Below are 26736 nucleotides of genomic sequence, written 5' to 3' on the forward strand. Positions count from 1 at the left end.
GACATAAGCCACTGTGCCTGGCAACACTCATACTTTTTAAGTGGTGCATTTCATTTGGGTAAGTAGCTTTGTATTTTAAAAACTACTTACCACACCTGGGTTTTGTTTTTTTCTTCGTATTTTTAGTAGAGATGAGGTTTCATCATGTTGGCCAGGCTGGTCTCCAACTCCTGACTTTAGGTGATCCACCACCCGCCTTGGCCTTCCAAAGTGCTGGGATTACAGGCATGAGCCACCATGCCTAGCAACAGTTGTACTTTTTCTTTTTGGAGATGGAGTCTCGCTCTGTCGCCAGGCTGGAATGCAGAGGTGCAATCTCTGCTCACTACAACCTCCGCCTCCCGGGTTCAAGTGATTCTCCTGCCTCAGTCTCCTGAGTAGTTGGGAACACAGGCGCATGCCACCACTTCCAGCTAATTTTTGTATTTTTAGTAGAGACGGGGTTTCACCATATTGGTCAGGCTGGTTTCAAACTCCTGACCTTGTGATCTGTCTGCCTTGGCCTCCCAAAGTGCTGGGATTACAGACATGAGCCACCTCGCCTGGCCCAGTTGTACTTTTTAAATGGTGCATTTCATTTGGATAAGTAGCTCTGTATTTTAAAAACCACTTAATATGAAATAACTTCCATTAACTGATCATGAAATTTTGCCCTCTTTCAGATTAAGATGAAGGACACTTCAGTCACATGTTTACTGTGGCAATATAACTAGTCTGGATAATTTTATTAAATCATAGAATACAGTCAGGAAACAGTACAGCTATATTTAGCTGTTATCTCAATAAGCTACTTAATTTACTGGCAGACCAAAACAGGCATACTAAGCATTTTTAATTTTATCAATTAAAAAAGGTCTTCAGTTGTTCACGTTTCACATATATTCATAAAATTTTTAACTCGGGGGCACAGTTAACATAATTTATTGAGTGTTCTCTCTATAAAATATAAATTAACTTTTCAAAAACATTCCTCAAAGATACTACAAACAAAAGAAATAAGGGTATATTTTATAACAGAAGAATGTAATAAATGACCATTATGGTTAAAACTAAGGTGCCATTAAAAAACTTGGCCCAAACAGGAACTTCAGACCCTATGAATTCTTATGTTGAATACATTTGGCTATATTGCTAAGTGGGAAGAGGAGGAAAGTAATACCAAATTATTGTGATCACGAATTTATAAAATCATCATTATTTTAAAGCTAATTGTAAGACTTCAAATGTTTAGAAAACAGTAATTTGTGTGTGCCAACTGCATCTTACTACATAACTGTAAAAGCCTATTTTCTTACTTTGGTACCCAGGCCAGTATTCTGAATATACTGCCAAGACATCTGCATGCCCTAGCTCTGACAATTCAAATACATAGGATTTCTATTTTACATTCTTGTTTGATAGAAATTTGAGGCAAATTTTACCCACACAGCCTGAAAAACACCTTGAAAGCAAACCTCAGTCTCTGCATCTTCCAATTGATTCCTATACAAACCCTGCACACATATAGCTTAAGCCTCTGTTCAGGCTTGTGATACCATGCATACAACCCACAAGGATAAAAATTAATTGAAAATAAAAGCCACAACTCTGTGTACTATTTAAACTGAATATCCAATTATAAATTGGTACATTGAACTGTTTAAATAAGACGTTTTTTTAGCAATCTTGTTAAAAAAATTCTTGGGCAAAATATATCTTAATTTTTAAAAACACCCCAAGATTTTTAAAAAACACTTGCACTATACAACTTATAGTAACCTTGAAATTGGTTTACAAGTTTTAATCAAGGTATTTACATACCAAGTAATGTAAACCAAAAAAAAAAAAAAAAAAAAAAAAAAAAATCTAATTCCCAATGATATTTCATAACATACTAATGCATCAGATTTGTATGAAATTAAAATTAAGGCTTTTTCTGCACAATTTGTGTAATTTTAATTTTATATAGTAGCCAACCTTGGAAGTGTCAGTCTTAAACATTCTGATCAATCCACTGCATTCAATGCAGTGGAATGTGTTAAGTGTTACTTCAAATAATTACATTGCTGCTACTTCTATGTTGAAGCATGCTTTTTAAACACTGTAGTTATTTAATATTTACAATGTATATCATTTAAACTTCATGTAAAAGCACAAGTATGACTGTCTGACTTTAATACAAACACCATACTTGGAATTTCCCCCAAAATGAAATGTAATATACTACAATTTTAATAATCAACACTTTTGGAAGTTTTAAAAATATGTCTTAACGTGGACCACCACCATTTGCTCAAGTAACTCAAACAACGCTGTTTCTTTTTTAGGGTGCAAAACTTCAGTCTGGCTTCAGTTTCTTTAGGCATAGAGAAAGAAAGAATTTCCTCCAAAGTGACTCCAAAATCATGCATTTCTTCTGAATATCACACTTTTTCTCTGCTGACTTCAAATGTGGTCCACCTCAGGGAAGGGGAGGGGAGTATCAGGATTCAGGATGAACTTATATGTGATTCCCAGGTTTTCACGATCCTCCCTTTTTTGCTCTTTTAAAAACACAGTGAGTTAAAATACTGAACAGCAAGATAAAAATGGAATAGTATCTAAGAATCAAAATGTATTAGCCATTTTTCCTATTATATCAAAATTTGTAGTCAGAATTGTCTTTATTGACTTTATTTTAGTTTTTGTACACAAAGAAAAATCATGTTCATATCCATCATGAACAAAAACTTAAAAAGGCAGAACTAGAAGACATGTGTCCTTCACCAAAGCAAATCTGTGCTAAAGGTTCCAAACATTTCAATTTTTAAAATAAATATTTTCATTTTCCGATGTCTACTTTCATGTCTTCAGAGTGTCACAGGAAATCGAAGCCTATCATGAATTACAATTTTTTTTTAGAGTCCCAGCTCACTGTGTTTGGTAACTTGCCATACCATATCCAGCTTGGTTAGGAGGAGGTATTACAGGGGGAGGAGCTTGTCCTTGGGGAGGCTGAGCACCAAATCCACCCATCCAAGCAGCAGAAGGTGATTGACTTGGAAGAAAAAAAGAAAATCTTCAGCAAACACAAGAAAAAAAAAAGAAATCACATATGTATTTACATAAAAATCAGGCAGAAAAATGGTATATGTGTAGAACACATATTTCAGTATTAGTCTTCAGTATTTTTACGATAACCACAATTTAACACAATGATGTCTGAGGAGTATCTGCAAACTAATTTTTTAAAAATTGTGAACGATTCAACACAACACGTAAGAAATGTTAAAAACACAAGTTCATGTTGGGAAAGGAAAGAGTCTCAAAGGAAGAAATAATAAACATATGGGCTGGCCTTGGGTGGGGGGATTACAAAGGAGGAACCCACTCTATCAACAAAGGAAAAAAAAAGCCAGTTACTTTGTATCACACAAATCTCAGATTTCTCATGCATACCACGTAGGCATAAAACCATCAAACTTCTGAATATATCTAGACAAAGATCTTCTACATGCAAAAACAAAAGTGTATTAGAAATGTAAGTCAAATTCTACCAACTGCTTACAGGGGTCATAGGACACACCAAATGTTATCCCAAAAACCCCTTTCCACTTAAGTAATGAGAAAATTTCTTAGTCTCATAAATAATAATTTGTTAGATCTGTTTCTATAATGCTCATGCCAAATAGCTCAATGTATATAAGTAAAATTGATCCTCCCTAAGAAAACACACTTTTATTTATTTTGTTAGAATCATATGTTTCTATACTGGAAAAACCCAAACAACTTACTCTACTCCAAATCCTTGTTGATTCCATGGTTGCCCGTACACTCCATAAGGCGGTACTTGCCACCCATTTGCCATATACTGTCCATACTGTTGTGGGTTTCCATACACTTGGCTCCACTGGCCCCACTGACTATAGTCGACCTAGAAAAAAGCAAATTATTGTTTCAGGGAACACGTAAGAAACACCGTATATGAAGAAAGAGTGGGAGACAAGGAAGAGAAAAACTAAGTAAGCACCCTTATGTGAATAGGACTCTGTTATTTATCATTGTCTAAGTTTATTGGGGTGGTGACACCTGTGAAAAGAAAGTATTAAGATTCAGTTAATACCGCAAAATAATCAATTTTGAAATACAATCAACTGAAAGTAGCTATATGCTTTGTTTTACTGTTTATTTTACAGAGTTTCCAAAGCTTTTATGTGATATGTAAGATGGAAACCTTAAAGAGTGCTATGAAAAATCGAATTACCTGTTGGAAGTTTTTAGTCATATCAGGAGATTCTTTACCCCAATAGCATTTAACCACATGTCCTTCAATCGTAGTACCGTTCACCGAAACAATGGCATGGGCTGCACTTTCATGGGTTGAAAATCTAAGGAAGAAAAATAATATGTTTTGTCTATTTTTTAAGAATCTAACACAGTAAATAACATGGAAACTCATTAGTTTATACCTGCAAGTTCGTATTTTTTTTAAAGTACATTAGGTAGGTAGCTTAAACTTCTTTATTGCAAAGAAGCACTAAAATAATAAACACTGATACCCTGGGGAACATAACTGAAAGGAATGAATCAAATATAAGAGTAATAATGACATTTCAAGTACAGTGTTACCTGACAAATGAATAGCCCTTTTCTGGGAAAACTCTTATTTCCATAATTTGTCCGAATGGTGAGAATGTTTGTCTCATAAGCTGATCTATAAACAAAAACATATAAATAAAACATGGCTGATGTACATCATGAAATTCATGCAAATAGTGATGAAGCTCCTCAGAGATGATTAGAAAACCAAACATTGTACCTGTTAACCCAGACGCAATTCCTCCACAGTACACAGTACAATTTTTTGGACTTGACTGGTTTACTACATCTTCAAATCTCAACTGCTTAGTGTTGTCTGTATGCAGAAACAAAACAAAAACGCAGACTGTTATATGGTACTATAAAACTGTCTTTTGTTAAGTACTATATACTACTAAGTTATGCCTCAAGGCCAGGCACGGTGGCTCACGCCTGTAATCCCAGCACTTTGGAAGGCTAAGGTGGGCAGATCACTTGAGGTTAGAAGTTTGAGACCAGCCTGACCAACATGGTGAAATCCTGTCTCTACTAAAAATACAAAAATTAGCTAGGCATGGTGGCAGGGGCCTGTAATCCCAGCCACTCAGGAGGCTGAAGCAGGAGAATCGCTTGAGCCTAGGAGGCAGAGGTTGTAGTGAGCCAAGATCGAGCCACTGCCCTCCAGGCTGGGGGCCAGAGCGAGACTCTGTCTCAAAAGGAGGGGAAAAAAAAAAAAAAAAAAAAGATATGCATCAATGGGAGGAGAAAATACAATTTTTCTTGATGCTATGATTTGATACAGATTTGATCTATAAAATCAGCTGACTAGACTCAGCTCCAAAGACTTATAACACAGCCCAATTATTTTCAGATAATGAAATACAAAATGAAATAGTGTCTTGCAACATTAATTAAATATTAAGTCCAGCCTGGGCAACACGACCAGACCCTGTCTCTATACAAAAATAAAAAATTAGCTGGGCAAGGTGGCGTGTGCCTGTAGTCCCAGTTACTTGAGAGGCTGAGGCATAAGGATCACTTACACCCACGAGTTTCAGGCTACAATGAGCTAAGATCATATCACTGCACTCCAGCCTGGTCAACAGAGCAAGACCCTGTCTTTTAAATAAATAAATTAGAAATTGAGACTAGATGAATACATGATACATAATTTTGTGAAGAATCCATAATTTTAACACACACAGCAGACGTATCTTACTTTCTTGTGTACTTTTAGGTGCCGGTGGTTTACGTGTGGCCCAATTGGTTCTGATTTGACGACCACCCAACCACTGACCTCCCATATGCACAATTGCATTTTCTGCATCCTATGGATAAAAAAGAGAAAGAAAGTACAATCACAAAGAAAATAGTGATATATAAGACTCAGTAAGATGAAATAAAATATTGGCGCTTCAGGATCCAATACAAATCAGTAGATGAATTCGCTAAAGATCCTAAACAAAACAAAACTGAACTATTATCAACTAGAAAATGATTTGAACTTGAGTGATTCAATCTAAGCAAAAACAGAATACTCTGGCCTTTTATCTTACCACTTCAATAAAATGTAGATGACCTGTAAAAGGTGGGCGGGTCACTTGAGGTCAGGAGTCCGAGACCAGCCTGGCCAACGTGATGAAACTCTGTCTCTACTAAAAATACAAAAATGTGGTGGCGCATGCCTGTAATCCCAGCTACTTGGGAGGCTAAGGCAGGAGAATTGCTTGAACCCAAGAGGCAGAGGTTGTGGTGAGCTGAGATGGTGCCACTGGAATCTAGTCTGGGGTGACAAAGCAAGACTACCTCTCAAAAAAAAAAAAAAAAAAAAAATCAATTTGCCCACTTTATTATTCAACGTTACAGTTAATGCAAATGCTTATTTTGGTACCTCTTTTACAAAGAATATATGCAAAAATCAAGATGATTGCTTGAATTTTTATTTACATAATTTGCTATAGCCATTAACATCTCACTTATATAAAGTATGAATAATAATTTAAAAGGGAGAGTTAAAATAGACATTCATGGTTAAAACTGAATACAATTTACCTACCCTCTAAATTCTCAGATTAGTTCATCTGTCCTAGACTTGGGCTTTACTTCTAAATGTATCTGACACCTTTACCAATGTACGAACGCAATTTTAATAATCTTCCTTACAGTATAATCATTCTATCTTTGTCTAGGTATTTATTTTTGAGTTTATGAAAGAATGAAATTATACTCTATTATTAAAACTTATATAACATTACATAAAAGTTGTGTTTGCAGTTAACTTTCAAGTGTATTCAAGTTTCAGATTTGATACATTAAGTAACTAATGACTAAATGTAGTATTAAAAAATATAAATTGAGTTGGAAGAACGTACCAGTTTATTATAAAAAGATACAAAACCATAGCCTTTGGATTTTCCAGTTGCCATGTCTTTAACTACCCGGGCATCCCTGTGAAAAGAAGCACAGCTAAATGAGGGAAGTAAGAGTCACCCTCAAAATAAAAACTAAAAGGAACCACACACACTGTATTGTGAGCATTTTTAAAATAAAATTCCAGTTAGCCCTAATTAACTACAACCATTCCTGAACTCTCCCTAATGCTTCTTTACCTGTTAGAAAAAAGCAGTAGGACAAAAACATGTAATAAACATGCAACCTAATCAAATAGCCTGTGCTTTCTAAACTAAATGCTCAAATTTGAAGATTAATAGGAACAACAGTTTCCTTTTATAATATTCTATTTACTAGTGTCCTCTAAGGTTTACTGATTCTATAAATTACTGTAACAATACTAACTACTTTACCATGCAATCTCTAAATAGTTAAATGTCTTCTGCCTAGTGATACAAAATATATGAAATATTAAAAAATTGAAAAAGAGGAAAAAATAGGAATTAAAAAGGCATACATGGCCTGTTAACAGATTTCTTTATTTTTCTTGGTCAATTCTCTACCATCATTTTGGAGTTTGGGCAGCTGTAAATTTTGAAAAATTGACATTTTCAGAAATTTAAGAAAGGAGAATAAAAAACTAACAACAATGCTAAGCACACCAGTACGAAAACAACAAATTTACACAGAAATTTTAGTGAGTAAGTTAAATGATTGGAAATATAGAACTCCACTGAATATAGAATGTTAAAATGTAAATACTAAAATATGTATATATAAATAATGTATAATAAGAATAAATAGAAATGAGAAAAAAAATCTACAACTGAGTTCCAGTGTGCACAGTTCCTTGCAGTTAGCCTTCAAGATCCTGTCCATTCTTATGAGCAATTCTGCAAAATAACCAGAATGCTATTACTTTTAATTGTGACTTGGACTTAAGAAAAACTGCAGGTCTCAGGTATAAATAAAGATTGAAAAACAGCAACCTGTATTATTTTTATATTGATTTTTTTAAATAGTACTACTTACCACATTTAGATTAAAAAGCAAAGCAAATATCAAAACAGAAAGTTAAGAATTAAATCTTTTAAAGAAATTAAGTCTACGGAACAACAAATTGTATAGAGAAATTGTTGTTCTTAGTTGAAACATTCTCCTGTAAAGTAGTACTAAAACGTTTAATTTAAATCTACAGGAAATATACAAAATAAACTGATTTTAATCAGAAAGCTAAATTATGATAAACATTTTCTAGAACTCATAACCATTTTGTTTTCCAATATATTTTTTACCAAGTAACAATAGTAACTGAGCATAAATGTTGTTAAAAATCAAACCACATTTGCCTCTTAACTAGAATCAAATATCACTAACAAAAAACATCTACTAATTAATCCCACATTTATGACTCATACATTGAAACATTTTAATAATAGTACTTTTCACTTACAGCTAAAATAGCAAAAACACATTTATCATAATAAAACATGAACATTTCCAATTTAACCACAATATATCCAAGGATTTACCTACTTTCCCCCGCTTATAAATTCTTCCTATAAGTTATTAAACTCTTACACAGTATAAATCACATTTACTTTTGATTAATTCATTACCCTTAACCACCAAATTTTGAAAACATATGACAAAAAGCTAGACTTTATAAGTTTTACCATTCAAACATCTGCTTCAAAGATAACAAACAATCACTTAAAATTTTTTAACACATTATACACAAGATTAGATGAAAACGAGACCCCAAGACACTGAAATGACATTAACATTTTCAACAACATCCACTACTCAAAAAACAAACCAAAAATAAAAATAAAAAACAAAACAAAACAAAGTCATACTAACTAGAGAAAGAAAATCTTAATTCAATTACAAGTTAATCATATACAATTCTGCCTATCACTACTGAGTGTAGTACTGATTATGATACTTACGATATTTTACCAAAAGGGGCAAATGCTGATTTGATATCTTCTGTTGTAATTTCTGGACTCAAATCCCCAACAAACACATGGAAGTGATCTGAAATCAGAGCATTTGGTAATCAAATACTTAAGAAATCAGCCACTAAAACCTTTTTAAGGCAACTCTAGAGGAGGGGGAAAAAAAACCCTATTTAAGCTGGTAATGCTTCCAGGATCATTTCAGAACTCTTCCACAGTAAAATGCAGCAGGAGTACTTACTGGAAGTATCTTTTTTCTGGCTACTTGGTGTGGTTGCCCAGTTTACTTTGACCTCCTAAAAATAAAGATTATATTTAATAAAATTATTAGGCATGTCATGAGTTATAACACTTACCACTTATTAAATCATTTATCAAGCAGGGTTATTTTTGTAAAAGCACTAAGCTGAAAAAAGCAAAACCATCACTCAGCAGTTGAATATCTGTCCAAAAATTTGCCTAGAAAGAATACAAACTAGTTTGACATGCAAATACATGTATCGTAAGGTGCCATCATCCTATTATCTTACCTTTCCCAAAATTTTTCTCCCATTCATAGCAGCTAATGCAGCAGCTGCATCTCTGTGTTCATAAAATTCCACAAAGCAATATGGGTCATTGCTTGTATGCTGCAAAACAGAAAATCCAACAGAAGAGTTGACCCTTCTGCTATCGGGTTGCTGAGAAGAAAATCCAGGAAAAAACATTACTGATAGCGAGGAATGTACAAGGTGAGACTGCATAAGCTTATGAAAGCCTAACACTTTTAAAATAAGATTTAAAGCTAAACCTGATGTTGCACCTCAGAATACTGTTGAACTCAAATGGAACTATAAAAGCAGCTGAAGAATCCTGAGCATTGGTATTAAATGAAAGTAAAGAATTCTGGTGAAGTATGTTAAATATAAAATAGAAGCTTGTATTAAACCAAACAAAACCTCAAACTCAGATTTGACAAGGATCGCTTCTTACCACTGTTTTCATCCTCCAACATGATTTCTCAAATATGTTCTACTTATGTATCATAATCCTCCGCAAGCGGTATCCCAGGATACAGAAATCCAAAATGAACCAACCTGATAAAACTACTCTTGATCAAAATTAGGATCAATACTACAAATGATGGAATTTTATACTGCTACAAATACTGAATTTTATTGATTTCTTTTCTGGATATGGAAAGAATGAAAATAAAAACAGGAAAATTTGAGATTTATAACCAGCTACTGAAATGAATTCCCTACCTTCCAAAATAGTCTAATGTACTGAAGAGTCTATATATTTTAAATTTGGTCTTCCAAAGATCAGAGAAACAACAGCAGTGACCAAGAAAAAAGGTTCTGAAAATGTATCTAAATAAAATATTCCAAGACAAACCTACAATTTTACATCATAAAACACCATATAAAAAATCTATATTAAATATATTCTGCAATCCCATGCTTGATAGTTGCCTAAAACACATTTATAAAGATGTGAAGGTAGTGCTACCTAAGCTATAGCAACATTCTCACCTAATGGCCAAACTGGAAATGAATTTCTATGAAATTGCAACCTATACTGAATAGCTGCACAACTGTACAAATATATATTTTTATGCAAGGCCAAAAACATTCATCATCATTCAATGTAAAATGCCCTATAAGAATAATATTTAAAATGTGGAATTCTAGTTGGACTCACAAGGGATAAATAAACCAGATAAAGATCTTTTCAACAACCAATTGATTTTCATTCCAGGAAAATTTTAGAAGAAAAATCCAAAATAAGGCATCTAAACAATAGTGGCAAAGCAACCAGAAGGCATTTCCTTGAGGGAAAAAAAAGTGGGATCATTAATACTGACAACAAAACTATGGGCTCTCATACAAAATCCTATTGCTGTAGCCATGTGAATGCTGTTCTTAAGAGGTAAAGTAAGGAAATGAGGGAAGACTTCAAATTAAAACACACATTTAAATTCCTCTTGTAAAAGAGTTAGTACCTTTACCACAAATATTCATTGAAGAAAGAACATCGAAATAAATAAGGTAATATTGTGCTAGCTGAGTTTTCCTTTCACTCCTATCTCTTTTGCCCCAATAGTCTCCAAGGAAAACACTGATAATCACAGCAAAACATACAGAGGTCCAATGGTAGATCTATGATAATCCCATACACTTTAGGAAACGAGTGTACTCATGAATACCGATTTCAAATCTATCTAATAGTAGGCCAGCTCCCAATCAACGTATGCACATGCATGTATATACACACACATATATTCACTAGTATCACATATTTTATATATTCACATCACACTGCATTTCATCTAATTTAAGACACCACTGATTTCTCTAAGTCACACCCCAACTGTCAGAGATATTAAAATTCTAAAAAAATTTGCCTTAGAATTAATAATATATATGTATTATATAAAAAATGCTAGAATCTATGATAAACAACATCTAAAGTAAAAAAAAAAAAACAACAAAAAAACAAAAAAAAAAAACCCATAAACCTAAGGGGGGAGAAGATTTTTCATATACTGAAATAAAATTTATGAAAGAAAAATAAATAGCTGCTAGATACTTTGTACTAGAGTATATACCCTTTGGAAGCTTCTTATTTACACCACCAAAGTGACATTCTAAAAATCAATTATGGGCTGGGTGCAGTGGCTCATGCCTGTAATCCCAGCACTTTAGGAGGCCCAGGCAGGTGGATCACTTGAGGTCAGAAGTTCGAGATCAGCCTGATCAACATGGTGAAACCACATCCCTACCAAAAATACAAAAGCTAGCCGGGTGTGGTGGCAGACACCTGTAATCCCAGCTACTCAGGAGGCTGAGGCAGCAGAATCGCTTGAAGCCGGGAGGCAGAGGTTGCAGTCAGCCAAGATTGTGCCATTGCATTCCAGCCTGAGCAACAGAGCCAAAATCTGTCTCAAAAAACAAAAACAAACAAAAAAAATCAGCCAGGCACGGTGGTTCAAAAGGTCAGGAGACGGAGACCATCCTGGCCAACATGGTAAAACCCCGTCTCTACTAAAAATACAAAAAAAAATTAGGCAGGGTTGCGCACACCTGTAGTCCCAGCTACTCAGGAGGCTGAGGCAGGAGAATCGCTCGAACCTGGGAGGCAGAGGCTGCAGTGAGCCGAGATCACACTACTGCACTCCAGCTTGGGCGACAGAGCAAGACTCCATCTCAAAAAAAAAAAAAAAAAAAAAAAGAACGGGCACGGTGGCTCAAGCCTGTAATCCCAGCACTTTGGGAGGCCGAGGCGGGTGGATCATAAAGGTCAAGAGATCGAGACCATCCTGGTCAACACGGTGAAACCCCGTCTCTACTAAAAATACAAAAAACATTAGCTGGGCATGGTGGCGCGTGCCTGTAATCCCAGCTACTCAGGAGGCTGAGGCAGGAGAATTGCCTGAACCCAGGAGGCGGAGGTTGCGGTGAGCCGAGATCGCGCCATTGCACTCCAGCCTGGGTAACAAGAGTGAAACTCCGTCTCAAAAAAAAAAAAAAAAAATCAATTATGGCTGGGTGCGGTGGCTCATGCCTATAATCTCAGCACTTTGGGAGGATGAGGCAGGAAGATCACTTGAGCCTAAGAGTTCGGGACCAGCCTGGGCAACATGGTGATACCAGTCTCTATAAAAAAAATTAAAAAGTTAACTAGGTGTGGTGATGCTGTCCCAGCTACTTGGGAGACTGAGGTGGAAGGATCGCTTGAAGAACCCGGGAGTTGGAGGCTTCAGTGAGCCACGAAGGTACCACTGCACTCCAGCCTGATGACAGAGTGAGACTCTGTCTCTTAAAAAAAAAAAAAATCAATTATGTTCCTACCTTAGTGTTGTCACCAATTTTTGTTGGATGACATAAATGTCAAGACAGAGAAATATGAGACTTTATAAGCTCAAATCTAGGAGTTCTAGAATATGGATGTTATGAAAATTCATTTTGAGTCCCTCTACCTGTCAAATGTACACATGGGCTTTAAAAATACTGTTAAAATAAATCTTTATCAAATGTTTCTCAAAAATTTTCTAGTGACACTTTCTCACAACCTGTTCTCTTGTAAACCTACTTCTGTCAGCTTCCAAGACAACCATGCCATTGAAACTGCATGCTGAGCTCAACAATGACCTCTCTGCCACCTCTGTGATCCCCTTTCCATCCTAATCCTAACTTCTAAGCAGAATTCACAACAGTTGACCACCATCCTCTTTAAACATTCTCTTTTCTCTGAATCCTACCACACTCTTCAGTTTTCCTGTTTTCTCACTGTAGGATCTTTCTCCCTTTACTCAAACTCTAAATGTTGAGCTGGTCCAGGGCTCAGACCTCACGGCCTCTGCTCTTCTCATTCTCTCTACACGAACTCATCTAGCCCCATGGCTTCAAATACCACTGCAAGCTTCAGCACTGGTCTCTCCAGAGTTCCAAACTAGTTTATCCGACTGCCTAATCTAATGTCCACTTCGATGTCTAATTCATGTCTTAAATCTAACATTGCCAAAACATAACTCCTGATTCCCACCACTCCCCATGGTGACATCCATCCTGTCACCCCCATTTCAGCAAATAAATAGCATTACCACCTATACAATTGCATTAACATAAATCTTAGGGTATTTCCTGATTTATTCCTTTCCCTATGTCCCACAACCAATCCAGTCCTATCAATCCTACCTCCAAAATATATTCCAAACCCATCAACATCTGTCCTTATCTTGACTTTGGCTAGCACTTTTGAGAACAAGCCTCCACCATCTCTAACCCAGACTAGTGAAGTAAATCCAGATGGTTTTTCTCCTTCTGCTCTTGCCCGCTACAATCCATTCTCCACGTAAAAGTCATTCTCTACATAGAGTAACAAGCTTAAAAACGCAAACCATGGCACCTCATTCCCTTGCTTAAGCCCCTCCAATGGTCTGCCACTGCAACCAGAGTAAAACCTAAACTTTGTCATGGCCCATAATGCCCTATGACTCTGAATACTGCTGTTAGACTCATTTCCCATCACCCCCACCATCCCTCACCAGACTGCAGCCATCCTGGTCTTTGATCCCACACACACAAGTTCATTGCCAACTCAAGACCTTTGTATTTGCTGTTTCCTCTGCCTCCAGCTCCTGCCATAGATAGCACCGCCTTGTTACTTGTCTCAGCTCAAATGCAGAGAATGACTGTTACATGGAGAATGGATTGCAGCAGGCAAGATACAGCACGAATAGCAGTCATTGCAGAACTCTGTTTTATTCTTCTCATGGCTCACATCCCTATTTTCTTGGGGAACTCATTTGGCTGTCTCTGCATTACATCTCCAGTACCTTGTACACTGCCTAGTGCAAAGGAAATTTTTGATCGATGAAAACACAAATAAATAATTAAAGACAGGAAGGAAGAATATAATACACCAGAACAAAATGATGATTGTCATTAGTTCGAAAAGACAATCAAAAGGCCAATGCACTTTAAAGGTTTTTAACAGTTCTCCGTTTCAGATAAAACAAACCCCTCAGCACAGTTTCTAGCCCTTTCCAAACACTCCTGCCATCTCTTATGACTAATCCCATTTTCAACTACAACCATGCTATGGGTTCTAGTTTTCCCTCTCTCAAGCACTTCTGCTCTGCCTCCCAGCCTGGATCAAAGCTCCCTGTATTTGGAATCCCTTCGTCCTCCACTCCTTTCTAGCCAGTATGTACTACTATCCTTTTAGGTTTCCGCCTAGGCAGTGACGCCCCCAAGAAGCTGCTTGCTGACCCAAGGCTGCACTAGATACCCATTTGCTCCCACAGCACTTTAAGTTGTCTTCTTCTAGGGCATTTATTATCCTGTATTCCAAGTGCCTACTAATTCCTTTGTCTCCCTACTAGACTGTAAAATTCTGTGGACCAAGGAACCATCTTTATTCACCAGTGTATCTCTAACACTTACTGTAGTACCTGTTACACAGTAAATAGACCAAAAATAAAAAAGTTGATCAATGAACAAAAAGACAAGGAAGAAAAGCCTAAAACATGATTCATGGGCACTGCTAAAGTCTTAAGCAGGAAAGTATAAAAAAGTAAACACTTGCTACAGACACGAGAGGAACGGCATTGCACATACACATAATAACCTCGTGTACTCATACATGAATGTATACTGCCTAAATCATTAACATTCTTATCGGAATTGTATAAAATACTTTCCAGTTCTTCACCACTCTAAAATGAGTTCTAATAACTTTCTAAAAGTAGAATCACTTGAAGATAACCACACCATGAAGGATGACTGTTTGAGATTAACAGCACAGAAACTTTGCCCTCTCAAATAAAACTCCATTCTAAGCCTGGTGTGCCAGCCAAATCAAAGTAGTAAGTCAACACAACACAAATCTCTCCACCAGAATAACCTGAGGCTTAAAATGAAATTTTAAAATCATGATAATCAACCCATCATGCTAGTTGACAGCACGTGTAACTGGGAAGATCTTACCTCTGTTATCATTTTACAGCTTTTACAGGGTCCAATTTGACTGAATAACTGAAGTATAAGGACTTCTGTCACATCTCTGGAAAGGTTACCTACGTATCTGCACAAGAAAAAAACACATTATCAGCAATTTTCCTTTAGCTCTGGCTCTAATGTGTTATCATTTAATTCAACATCTTTTATTTATTTATTTATTTATTTTGAGACGGAGTTTTGTTCTTGTTGCCCAGGCTGGAGTGCAATGGCACGAGCTTGCCTCACTGCAACCTCCGACTCCCAGGTTCAAGCGATTCTTCTGTCACAGCCTCCAGAGTAGCTGGGATTACAGGCACATGCCACCACGTCCAGCTAATTTTTTGTATTTTTAGCAGAGACAGAGTCTTATCATATTGGTCAGGCTGGTCTCAAACTCCTGACACCTCAGGTGATCAGCCTGCCTCTGCCTCCCAAAGCGCTGGGATTACAGGCGTGAGCCACTGCACCCAGCTACCTTTTATTTCATTTTAACTTCCTCTATTTTCAATAAAATTTCTCCAGTTAAGCCTGATCCTATGAAAGTAAGATTAACGCTTATTTAGGAAAGCAACAATTATTCTTAGGCCACTAAAATACCACTTTGAAAAAACATTTAAAGAACAAATCAATGTGCTCTTGATATAATAATATGCTCAACGGCATATTATTCTGTACCCTGGATATCATTTTCTCAACTTATTCTAGTTGTTAAAATTTTAAACCAGTCTCAGGATAACTACAATTTCTAATTCAAAATAATTTATAACACATGCACACACAAATATAACAAATACTAAGTCATTAAAACATCTGATTGTAATAGAATATTAAACATAAAGTGAGTTTATCTTAGATTCCCAACCAAAGCAATTACACAAACAAAGAACAGAATTAGAGTAAAGTTACAGTAGAACACACAGAGGGTGGAAGGGTTTTTGTAGTTTTGTTTTTGGCTAAAAGTCAGATTGTTAGCAATGATGTCTTCACTGTTTCATTTTAGGAGAGCAGGGTAAAATAATAAAATTCTCTAGTCTAAAATGCATCAAAATCAACAACAACAACAAATATACACATACATATTTTTGAGATGGAGTCTCACTCTGTCACCCAGGCTGGAGTACTGTGGAACGACTTGGGTTCACTGCAGCCTCTGCCTCCTGGGTTCAAGCAGTTCTCATGCCTCAGCTTTCCAGGTAGCTGGGACTACAGGCATGTGCCACCACGCCTGGCTAATTTTTGTATTTTCAGTAGAGATGGGGTTTCGCCATGTTGGCCAGGCTGGTCTGGAACTCCTGACCTTGAGTGATCCACCCACCTGGGCCTCCCAAAGTGCTGGAATTAGAGGCGTGAGCCACTGTGCCCAGCCAACAAAATATATCTTAATGTAGATAAAAAAAGCAAATACAAAGATTTCTTAAGAAATTCAGAGAAAGATTAAGACAAATCCAGGCATACTTCTGACTGTGGACATTTAAAAATGTGGTTTTTTTTTTTTTCTAATCACAAATTGAATGTATGTGTTTCATGTAAAGAATTTTAAATACAGGTAAGTCTAAAAAAGAAAAGAAAAGAAAAAGGCTATGTCACCACGAAGAGTTGACCACCTTGGTTTATGTCTTGTACTATCAATTTATCTTAATTTGTCACAATAAATTGCCAATCAAGTCTTTCTGGTGTTCTATGCATAATTCCTCAAATTTGCATCTGTCATGAACAACTTCATAAACCAAACAATATCTGTAAAATTTAACAAAGTTTGTTCTGGAAAGTAAATTTCTTTTTCTAATTGTAATATGTAACATCTGGAAACTGAGTATTAAGACCAAAATAAGACTTGCAACATGGTTGTCATATTAAATACACAGTGTGCTTTAAGATGGAATACTCAAAGGGAAAACAGACCAAGAAAGCTTAGGTTAAGTAAAAAACTGGAAAGATCCAATTAAGAATTAGTAGCTGGCCGGGCATGGTGGCTCACATCTGTAATCCAAGCACTTTGGAGGCCAAGGCAGGCGGATCACCTGAGGTCGGGAGTTCAAGACTAGCCTGACCAACATGGTGAAACCCTGTCTTCAAAAAAAAAAAAAAAAAGAATTAGTAGCAAGTTTGCAAGTTTCCAGTTAAGAATTTTATTGCAATGAATACTAATAGCTTTAGTGTACCTGCTCTAAAATTGAAACTCATATCCAATATTACTTAAATAGAAGACTAAACAAGTGACAAACTGGTTTAGGTCCACTATGCCATCTTTTCCTCGTAATTAAAGAGCTAACCCATCAGCAGGCCAATGCAGTGACATACTTTTCCCAGCAGGGGAAAAGGTTATTGGATTATGAAACAGCCATAGACTGCTTGTCTCTTCTTAATTCATAGGGGTTTGTGAGCCTGTATCTCTAAAATGATTTCTTTTTGTACAGAGTAGACCTATCTGTAAGAAAAATGAACATGTGATCTTGAGTTTCTAAATATGTTCCTTGCCTAAAGAGCTACTTCGCTCATTTCTAAGAGAAAAGAAGAATATAAAACTGATTTTCACATATTGAAGCTAGCTAGTAACAAAATTAAAATTGAATTATCATTTTAATATAACACATTTTAAATGATTTAAATAGTTTTAAATTTGCATTAGTGTTTGAACATCAATTTCTTCAGGAAAAATTGTATGGGCATTAATTACCTTCTGTATTTAATAGTCACAATAAAAGCTGTCACTACTTAATAAGATCTTTATTCTGATGGGCGTGATAGTTCACACCTATAATCCTAGCACTCTGGGAGGCTGAGGCAGGTGGATCACTTGAGGTCAGGAGTTTAAGACTAGCCCGGCCAACATGGTGAAACCCCATCTCTACTAAACAGACAAAACATTAGCCAAGCATGGTGGTGGGTGCCTGTAATCCCAGTTACTTGGGAGGCTGAGGAGAATTGCTTGAACCCAGGAGGCAGAGGTTGCAGTGAGCTGAGATCACACGATTGCACTCCAGCCTGGGCAGCAAGAGTGAAACTCCATCTGTTAAAAAAATAATCATTATCATCATCGTCATCATCATCTTTATTCCAAGTCAACCTATTTCCTATCATTTATAGATCTTGAAGAATTTCTAGAGGCATGTTTAGATATATTAATTTACATTTCTAGCACTGAAGTCAAAGATGAAAATGTTAATATCTAAGTTCAGAATGTCATGATTTATTTAAAAATCCAGTGTTGGCTGGGTGCAGAGGCTCATGCCTATAATCCAGCACTTTGGGAGGCCAAGGTGGGGGAGGATCACAAGGTCAGGAGTTTGAGACCAGCCTGACCAACATGGTAAAACCCCGTCTCTACTAAAAATACAAAAAATTAGCTGGGCATGGTGGCACCCATCTATAATCTCAGCTACTCAGGGTGCTGAGGGAGGAGAATGGCTTGAACCCAGGAGGTGGAGGATGCAGTGAGCCAAGATGGTGCCATTGCACTCCAGCCTGGGCTATAGAGCAAAACTCCATCTCAAAAAAAAAAAAATCGTGTTAAGGTTTCCTATTTTTCAAATTATCTCCACTAACAAAGTGTTAAGTAGCAAACTAAATTTCAAAAACTAACATAAAAGGCCTTCCATAACAACACATACAGTATCTTAATTTACCAGGACTAAAAGGCCATGATTCATTATATAATTTCACCTAACTTTTACCCAAATTTCAGACTGCCTTTTCATTTACCTGTGCTTTCATGCATCATAATACTTAAGAAAGACATATTGTATAGCTTTTAAAGTACTGTACTATTCTGTTGTAAGTACCTTTGTATTATCATAAAATAATCTATCCCAAAGTATATACTAACAAAAATATTTAAGACAAAGTTCAATGCCTGACCTAGTAAGACCATCTCTTGGTAGTTCATTGAAATGATATCTTTATTCTTTCCAAATTATAGTTTCTACACTTCACTTTCTTTCTGCTCTGGTTATGAAATAATCAACCTATTCTAAAGTTCCAGGTCTTTAAGTATATAATTTCTACCTAAAGAACATACACAAAATAACAGAAAAAAAGACAAATGGCTCCAGTTTTTGTATTGAGAGTTCAATTCAAAGAGTAAATACTTAGGAAATTCCAAAATGACTTTTAACTCAAGGAAAAAAATTTAAAAGAGGCATACCTTAGAGTCTATTTTGTCTTCTAAGAACAGGAACTGTAGGAACTGAAGCATTAAAAACTGAAAATGACACCTTTATCCCTAACATCAGGGTTAAAATCCAATTTGAGTCTAGAAACTTAGCAGTTTCATTCACAGTAGGCAGAAGTTCACATTGCCAAACTACTTCCTGTGTCCAACTGGGCAGAATTTTAAGTTAAGAATATCATGCCTTTCAGAAGACTAATGACACTTTTTCAACACTGAATGTGCTCTCACTCTGAAAAGAGTAGTCCTACCAAGGCTGAAATTATCAGCACTTTCACACAAAACACTATAGCTAAATTTCCATAAAAGTAACAGTTTTGCTTTTGTTCTTGACAAGTCCTATACAAGAAGAGATTTTGCAATAATATCCTTCAATAGATCTCTAATTAATTATTTTATTTGTCAGTGCAGTATTTCAGTATTTCATTTCAGGAAGGAGGCATGATGGAAGATAGCTGGAGGAGGTACAACTAAATTGACCAACTATATATACGAGATAGTCACACACACACACTCTCACTCTCTCACTTTAAATAAACAGAATATGATTAAGTTGAATTTGAGGGGCTTGATTATAGCCACAGTATAGCCAAATCCATGGTATAGCCAGTCAATTTTGTAACATTTTATAGAATTTTCTTCTGCTTTGCTCTTAGATGTTCAGATTATACTCTAAATCATTAGCTTATTTCCAGAAGAAAGAATAGCGTTAAAGGAAGGGATTACATAATGTGGTATTATACCAATTCCCAGTAATTTTGGAGCCTCAGATAGATGAAGAAACTAAAATAAGCTACAATGAAACACTCTTACAATTTAGTGTCATATTGTAGATTCAGATATACCATGGATCAAATCACTGCACTACAAAGCTACACACAACCCAACCCTGAAACGTGTGTCCCACAAGGCAGGTGTCAGGCAGTCCAGTTCCAACACCGGTATTACACAGCATGATCCTGTTTGTTTTTTTAGATCACAAGTTACTCAATACATAATACCCCAAAATAAATGTCAAATGAGAATGAAGAACGTCAGAAAACAGACCTTTCAAGCAACTATATGACAAACAGAAATTTAGGCTCAACATCAAAGCAATTCTATGCCAGTTTAAATACCATCAAATAAATAAGTAATACTGTAGGTAATGAATATTTAAAGACCTACCTAGGCTATAAACACCATATTGTTTTCTGAAGATAGAACCATATGTCTTAGCTTGTGTGTGTCTGCAGGAAAAAAACCTCACTAGTAACACACAGGCATCTTAAGGAAACAATTTAAGATAAGCTTTGTTAAGAATACATTCTTTTAAAACATACTGGCCACTTGAAAAACCTAATCCATAGCTCACAATGCAAAATATAAGATCTCCATAAGCAAAATAAAATCCTACTAGATATCAACCCCTAAAATCACATTCAAAGTTTACATCATGTTACTTGTATCTAACAGAACCTTTAAAGAACATGTAAAACGTACACTTAGAAAAACTACTATGCATTATTTGTATTAAACTCTAATAAAAATCCCAATTGTGAAACATTTGCTTTTATCTCAAGATTTTACATTTGAAGGTTTTTAAAAATATATAAAAGACAACAGACTGCACCACGTGTGACAATGTCTGCCTACAATCTTAGTTCAACCAGGACTTTTAAAAAAGAACTTAATACTAATTTAATGAAAGAAGTACAATCTTTGTAAAAATACTGAGTACCTCTTATGTTCCAGGCAGTGAACTAAGTGCTGCAGGGGTAAGACCTAGGAAGATGTAGCAGTCCTTGTCTTAAAAAAAAAAAAAAAAGTCCCCATTGAAAAGAGTGAGAGAAGGAAAAAGGAAGACAGAATAGCAAACACGAACTGACATACAGGAACAACAGAGCTTAAGATGTTTATTCACTCATATGAACACATGTCACAGTTTTAGAGAACTGTAAACATAGACAACTGTGTTTCAAAGAAAGAACAAGAGATTAGAGAAAGTAGAGGTAGGAAATAAGTTACAAAGAAGTTAGCTTATTAGTCTCCTGGAGAAAGTCTGATAGGGATGAAGACAAGGCAGATGCAAGGATAAAAGACATTGAAAAAGCACATTCTTTAGCACTACAAAACCAGAGGTTCCCCTTGGTAAGGAACAGATAGAAAATGAGACCCCTGCCATGAGTATTCATCAATCATTCAGTATGTGATGATGACATTTCAGATTTTTAGATACAATGTAACTTTTATCTTTGTTAAGCACATGTTAGCTAGTCTTTAAGTCTAGCTTTCCCAGATGCTTACATCAAAGTACACATTGCTAACTCAACACCAAGCCTTGGCTTCAACAGATGTTGAAGGACAAATTTCAAGTGTGTCCCAATTCTTTCTTCTAGGGAGAGAAGGCAGAAATGGAAGACAACACAAAACACAAATTTAGGCGTTCTATTTATTAAGTAGGCGTTTCATTCAGTCGGCCTCAAATTGTCAAAACAGGGTAGGTGCTTTAGTGAGATGTTAGAGAACAGAGTTATTCCTGCACAAGGCCACAAAAAAAATCTCTATCAATATTGAACATCTATCTTTTTACTGAGCATCTTTTCTTTGGGAGGAGTGAAGAGATGTGAAGCTAGTCAAACTAGATGAAAGTGGAGCGCCCATGCACCTTCATCTATTCCCTAAAAAGTAATTTTCCCATCAGACAGCAGAGCCAAGTGGACTATGATCCCATGATACCAGGAGAGGCAAGAGAAACAAAGCAGTGATTTGACTCCTTGGTACTCAAGGCAGGAGTGCTGAGCCTGGAGAGGCCAGGAAACTGAGGGTGCCCAATGTAAACATTTAATTAAAAATTATTCAGACTTTAAAAAAAATGCAGAAGAAAAGAGTGCCACAATATCCAGAAAAGAATGCAAATGCTGAGTCATCACTCCTCATTGGGAAAGGAAGGAAACCAGAATTAAGTGGCTGGAAGATGGGACTCATTCATTAGATTGGGCTTCAGGTAAAAAGCAACAGCAAGACAGGAGAAAAAGCGTTCAGAAGACACACATCTAATAGCGGATGAAGACATAATTTTAGCCACTCTGAAGGTTTCGATGCACAAACAGATTAGGAAGAGGCAACACTAAGAGAGCAAAAGGAGTTTAACAACTGGTTGTCAGTTTAGCGTAGGGAGCGCTCAAAGTAAACTTCTTTATCTAAGAAGAGAAAGATGCTCGGGCAGCAAAAGGTATCCCTTATGCACTTCAAAAGTAGCGGGCGCTAGGCGGGTGTTTATGACAGTGTGGGCGGGGGCACGTGGGGCAGAAAGAGAGAAGGGGCTTGAGTGGTGGAAGAGTGTCCTGCTTCCTCCGAGAGCTTAGCTGGGGAGAAGAGCCGGGAGCGACTGGAGCTGAGACGTGGAAGGGGTGAGTACTAATTCCTCCGGGCCCACGGGGCCCATCCCAATCCCACCCCCGCCAGGCCCTTCCCCCGAGGGGACCCGCAGCTCCAGGCCCAGCCCAGGGTGTCCAACGCAGAGGGGGTGCAGGAGCTCTCCTGGGCCTGACAGCTTCAGCCGTGCAGAAACCCGGCCTAGGGAGGGTGTGCAAAGAAGGGCGCCAGAGAGAAGGGTCGAGACAAGCCCCAGACCCCAGGAAGTGACTGTGTTTGGGGGAAGGGAGGATTTCCTTCCCAAGGAAAAGGGGACAGATGAGGAATGCACTCCGCGTCCACGCCGCCCTGGTCAGGGAGCCGCCTAGAGTCCCGGCTTCCGCCCAGTCTCTCCTGCTCCCTCCCTTAGCGTCCCGCGGTGCCCGGGCCTCTTGGCGCCTGGCACCCCTCGTCTCGGGTACTCACAGAGTCCGGGGCTGCCCGTCGTCTTCCATCATGGTGGGTGCGACGGAGCGATCCCGGGACAAGGGGGAGGGCAGGGCTGGGGGGGGGGGGGGGGGGGAGGAAGGGGAGGGGGGCTCTGGGCACCGGCTGGGGACAGAGGAAAAGGTACCGAACCCTGCTCTCGGGCTCTCTCCCCCCAGCCCGCTCCGGACACTGCGCTCCAACCAGGAGGAGCAGGAGGAGGAGGAGGATGAACAAAATGGCCGCCGCCACCAGCCAGGCAGGAAACCGGGCAGAGCGCAGGCGCGGCCCGCCAGGTCACCGCTCAGGCCAGCCGCGACGGCCTGCAAGGGAGACGACCGAAGGGAGAGAAAAAAGGGCCGCCGAGGAAACCCTGGGGCCCGCTCACGACGGATCACGTCGTCGCTGTGGGCCTCTGGCCGGCCAAAGCCCAGCCAGCTCCAGGAGAGATAGGGCAAAAACAGAAACGCTGTGAAGCCGAAGTCTCTGGGAATTGTGGTCCTGGAAATGAGAGAGGGAAGCACTTCTGCAGAGGACTTCTGGGACCTGTAGTCCAGAGAAGCCACCAGCGCCCGCCCGCGCTGGGACGCGAAAAGGGGACTTCTGGGTAGTGTAGTCATACGTGAGGACGTGCGGCGACCAGGAAGTCTGCGGGCTCGGAGGGTAAGGGAAGAATAAAAGCGACATTGAAAGGCGGGGAGACCAAGTGGGAAAAAGCGCTGTCTGGGAAGCGAACTATAAATCCCAGAGTGCCTCGCGCCGGGGGCTGTCCTCGGACTGCTCCAGGCATTGTAAGGCTCTTCTGTTGGCCCAGCCTGAGCTGCTGCTCCGCCTTCGTCCAGCCCGAGAGCGGTTTCTTCAACTGCGGCTCTGGCAGCGCTCTGTCTCCGCGTGGTGTCCGAGCCAGGAGGCTCGTCCGGCCCTCCTGCGTTCAGCAGAACCGCTGGCCGGCGTTCGTCAACCGCCGCTTCGCGCGACGGGCGGGAGAGACGCGGGCCTGGTGGGGATCCAGAGGGGCTGAGGAGTCTTTGGGACACGTTTTCGCGCAAATAGGTATTTCTAGCTTATTAAATACAAGCAGGTGGCCTGCTTGTAAATTGCTTTACAAGTTTCAGAGGTTTCCCTATCCAGTATCTCGTCAGACAGTGGGGTAAGAAGAGCAGTCCTTCCTTATAGTGACTTGCCCAACTCCCCCCATAATCTTGGAGTTTAAAAAAAAAAAAAAAATCCTTGGACAGAGACGTGCACAGACCTAAGGTTGTGTTTACGGACATCAGTCGTGTGAGCTAGGAACGCAGTTATGCATGAAGATGAGGGAAGCCATGTTCACACTAGCTCTGCAACCCTGTAGAATTTGTCTTCTCACCCCCCACAACAGTTCCTGCTGTGCTTTTTTCCTCCTCTAAGTACCTTCAGGAGAAAGTACTTGCTCTTGTAGCTTAGTGAAGAGTGGTGATGAAGAAAAATCTTTCAGCCCATTGGCAGAACTTAACTGCCCCAGTTAGTAATGCCTTAAGAGTTGGTTCTGCCGACATGTATGGAGGACCTCTGCAAGTGGCGGTGCCTGTGGGTGCCTCTGAGCCCTAATCTTGTAAACAGAGTCAACCATGCAGCAACTCCTAATGTTGTCCATTTTCAGGGAGGAAATTTCAACCTGAAAGACTTCACAGAGACACGGCAAAGGAGTTGAGCCCCGTAAGAGTCCGCGGGCACAGCAAAAGGGCTCGGAGGTCAGAACCCGTGGCTAAAATTTTTGGGTTGGGGATAGGGGTTAGGGAATTAAAGCTAGAGAGGACTTTGTAGAACCGGGTTGTCAAGAATCTATTTCATGCTGAGGAAATTAAGCTTTACCTTCCAGGCAGTGAGGAGCCACTCAAAGATTTGGTCTTTTTTTTTTGAGACCGAGTTTCGCTCTTGTTGCCCAGGCTGGAGTGCAGTGGCGCGATCTCGGCTCACGGCAACCTCCACCTTCCGGGTTCAAGCAATTCTCCTGTCTTAGCCTCCCGAGTAGCACAGGCATGTGCCACACGCCCGACTAACTTTGTATTTTTAGTAGAGACGGGGTTTCTCTATGTCAGTCAGGCTGGTCTCAAACTCCCCACCTCAAGTGATCCGTCCACCTCTGCCTCCCAAAGTGCTAGGATTACAGGTATGAGACACTGCGCCCAGACTTGTCTATTTTTTTAATTGGACCTAGGTGTAAAATTGGATTTAATTATAATTCAATTCATTAACCCATGCCTGACCCACTGTCTGTTTCCTATTGACACTGTAACAAATTACTGCAAATTTAGATACTTAAAACAACAGGAATTTATGTTACAATTCTAGATGTCAGAAGTTCATAATCAGTTACACTGGGCTAAAATCAAGGTGTTGGCAGAACTGGTTCCTTGCCTTTTCCAGCTTCTAAAGGCTGCCTGCATTCCTTGGCTCTTGGCCCCTTCATCTTCAAGGTCAGAAGCATAGTATCTTATCTTCTCTCTGTTCTTCTGTACTTACATAATCTGTCTTAATTGTGATTCTCCTGCCACCCCTTTTCACTTATAAGCACCTTTTGTGATTCCTTTGGGCCAAGATTATCTCATCTCAAGATTTTTTTTTTTTTTTTTTGAGATGGAATTTCGCTCTTGTGTTGCCAGGCTGGAGGGCAATGGCACGATCTTGGCTCACTGCAACCTCTGCCTCCCAGGTTCAAGCGATTCTCCTGCCTCAGCCTCTCAAGTAGTTGGGATTACAGGCATGCGCCTCCATACCCGGCTAATTTTGTATTTTTAGTAGAGACGGGGTTTCTCCATGTTGATCAGGCTGGTCTCGAACTCCTGACCTCAGGGGATCTGCCCACCTTGGCCTCCCAAAGTGCTGGGATTACAGGCATGAGCCACTGTGCCCAGCCTTCATCTTAAGATTCTTAATCACATCTGCAAAATCCCTTTTAGCAAAATATTCCCAAATTCTGGAAATTAGGACATAGAAATCTTTGGTGGGCCATTATTCAGTTTACCTCACCCACATTTATTAATTTAGTCTAATTATAGCCATAGACCCACCACACCAAAAGAAAAGTTAAAATGACATGAGTTTATATCTGTATCTATACTATACCTCCCATACGCACGAACACACACCCCTGCCTTCGCTTGAGGTAACCATCCTTCTGAATCCTGTCTTTACTATTTCTTGCTTTCCTTCTACAAGGTTTTATGCCACATATATATAGTCCTAAAAATCATATGTATATACATGTCCATTTGAATTGTTTTTTAACAATAAAAAGAATGTGCCCATTATACACTAGAATGGTTAAAATGGGCATTTTTACTGATAGTGAAATTATTATGGTTAAAATCCAAAACACTAGCAACACCAAATG

At 38.5% G+C, this 26736-nt stretch overlaps 1 protein-coding gene across 10 annotated transcripts; it reads right to left on the reverse strand.

Annotated features, from left to right (window-relative positions):
• Window positions 1–1293: 1293 nt before the first annotated feature.
• Window positions 1294–24073, reverse strand: TIAL1 (TIA1 cytotoxic granule associated RNA binding protein like 1). Of its 10 annotated transcripts, none has more exons than XR_004270018.1 (13): window positions 23364–24073; window positions 15362–15458; window positions 9419–9568; window positions 9130–9184; window positions 8880–8967; window positions 6909–6984; window positions 5756–5864; window positions 4778–4873; window positions 4588–4672; window positions 4223–4346; window positions 3989–4047; window positions 3753–3892; window positions 1294–3016 (listed from the first exon to the last, which is right to left on the reverse strand). XR_004270018.1 is itself a non-coding variant. In XM_032281815.1 (13 exons), coding segments are annotated over exons 6-13 (759 nt in total). In that variant the 5' UTR covers window positions 7447–7512; window positions 8880–8967; window positions 9130–9184; window positions 9419–9517; window positions 15362–15458; window positions 23364–23956; the 3' UTR covers window positions 1294–2889. The 10 variants fall into 10 exon arrangements, 8 of the variants coding, with proteins under 8 accessions (XP_032137706.1, XP_032137705.1, XP_032137707.1 ...); XM_032281815.1 differs by lacking the exon at window positions 3989–4047 and adding an exon at window positions 7445–7512 and having other exon boundaries at window positions 9419–9517; window positions 23364–23956; XM_032281814.1 differs by lacking the exon at window positions 3989–4047 and adding an exon at window positions 7445–7820 and having other exon boundaries at window positions 9419–9517; window positions 23364–23956.
• Window positions 24074–26736: the final 2663 nt, after the last annotated feature.

Source organism: Sapajus apella, unplaced genomic scaffold, assembly GCF_009761245.1.
Source record: "Sapajus apella isolate SASKATOON/1434 unplaced genomic scaffold, GSC_monkey_1.0 scaffold13, whole genome shotgun sequence".
Classification (NCBI taxonomy): domain Eukaryota; kingdom Metazoa; phylum Chordata; class Mammalia; order Primates; family Cebidae; genus Sapajus; species Sapajus apella.

Bases quoted from the DNA above. Each gene is read 5' to 3' on its own strand.
- TIAL1 (XM_032281809.1), bottom strand. From the start codon at position 23,983: ATGACTACACTACCCAGAAGTCCCCTTTTCGCGTCCCAGCGCGGGCGG. The intron at 9,185-9,418 runs GTAAGATAATAG...CTTTATTTTTAG, and splicing joins GGAGAAAAATTTTGGGAAAG to GAGGTCAAAGTAAACTGGGC. The intron at 3,893-4,222 runs GTAATTCGATTT...GCTTTTTTCTAG, and splicing joins TGACTAAAAACTTCCAACAG to GTCGACTATAGTCAGTGGGG.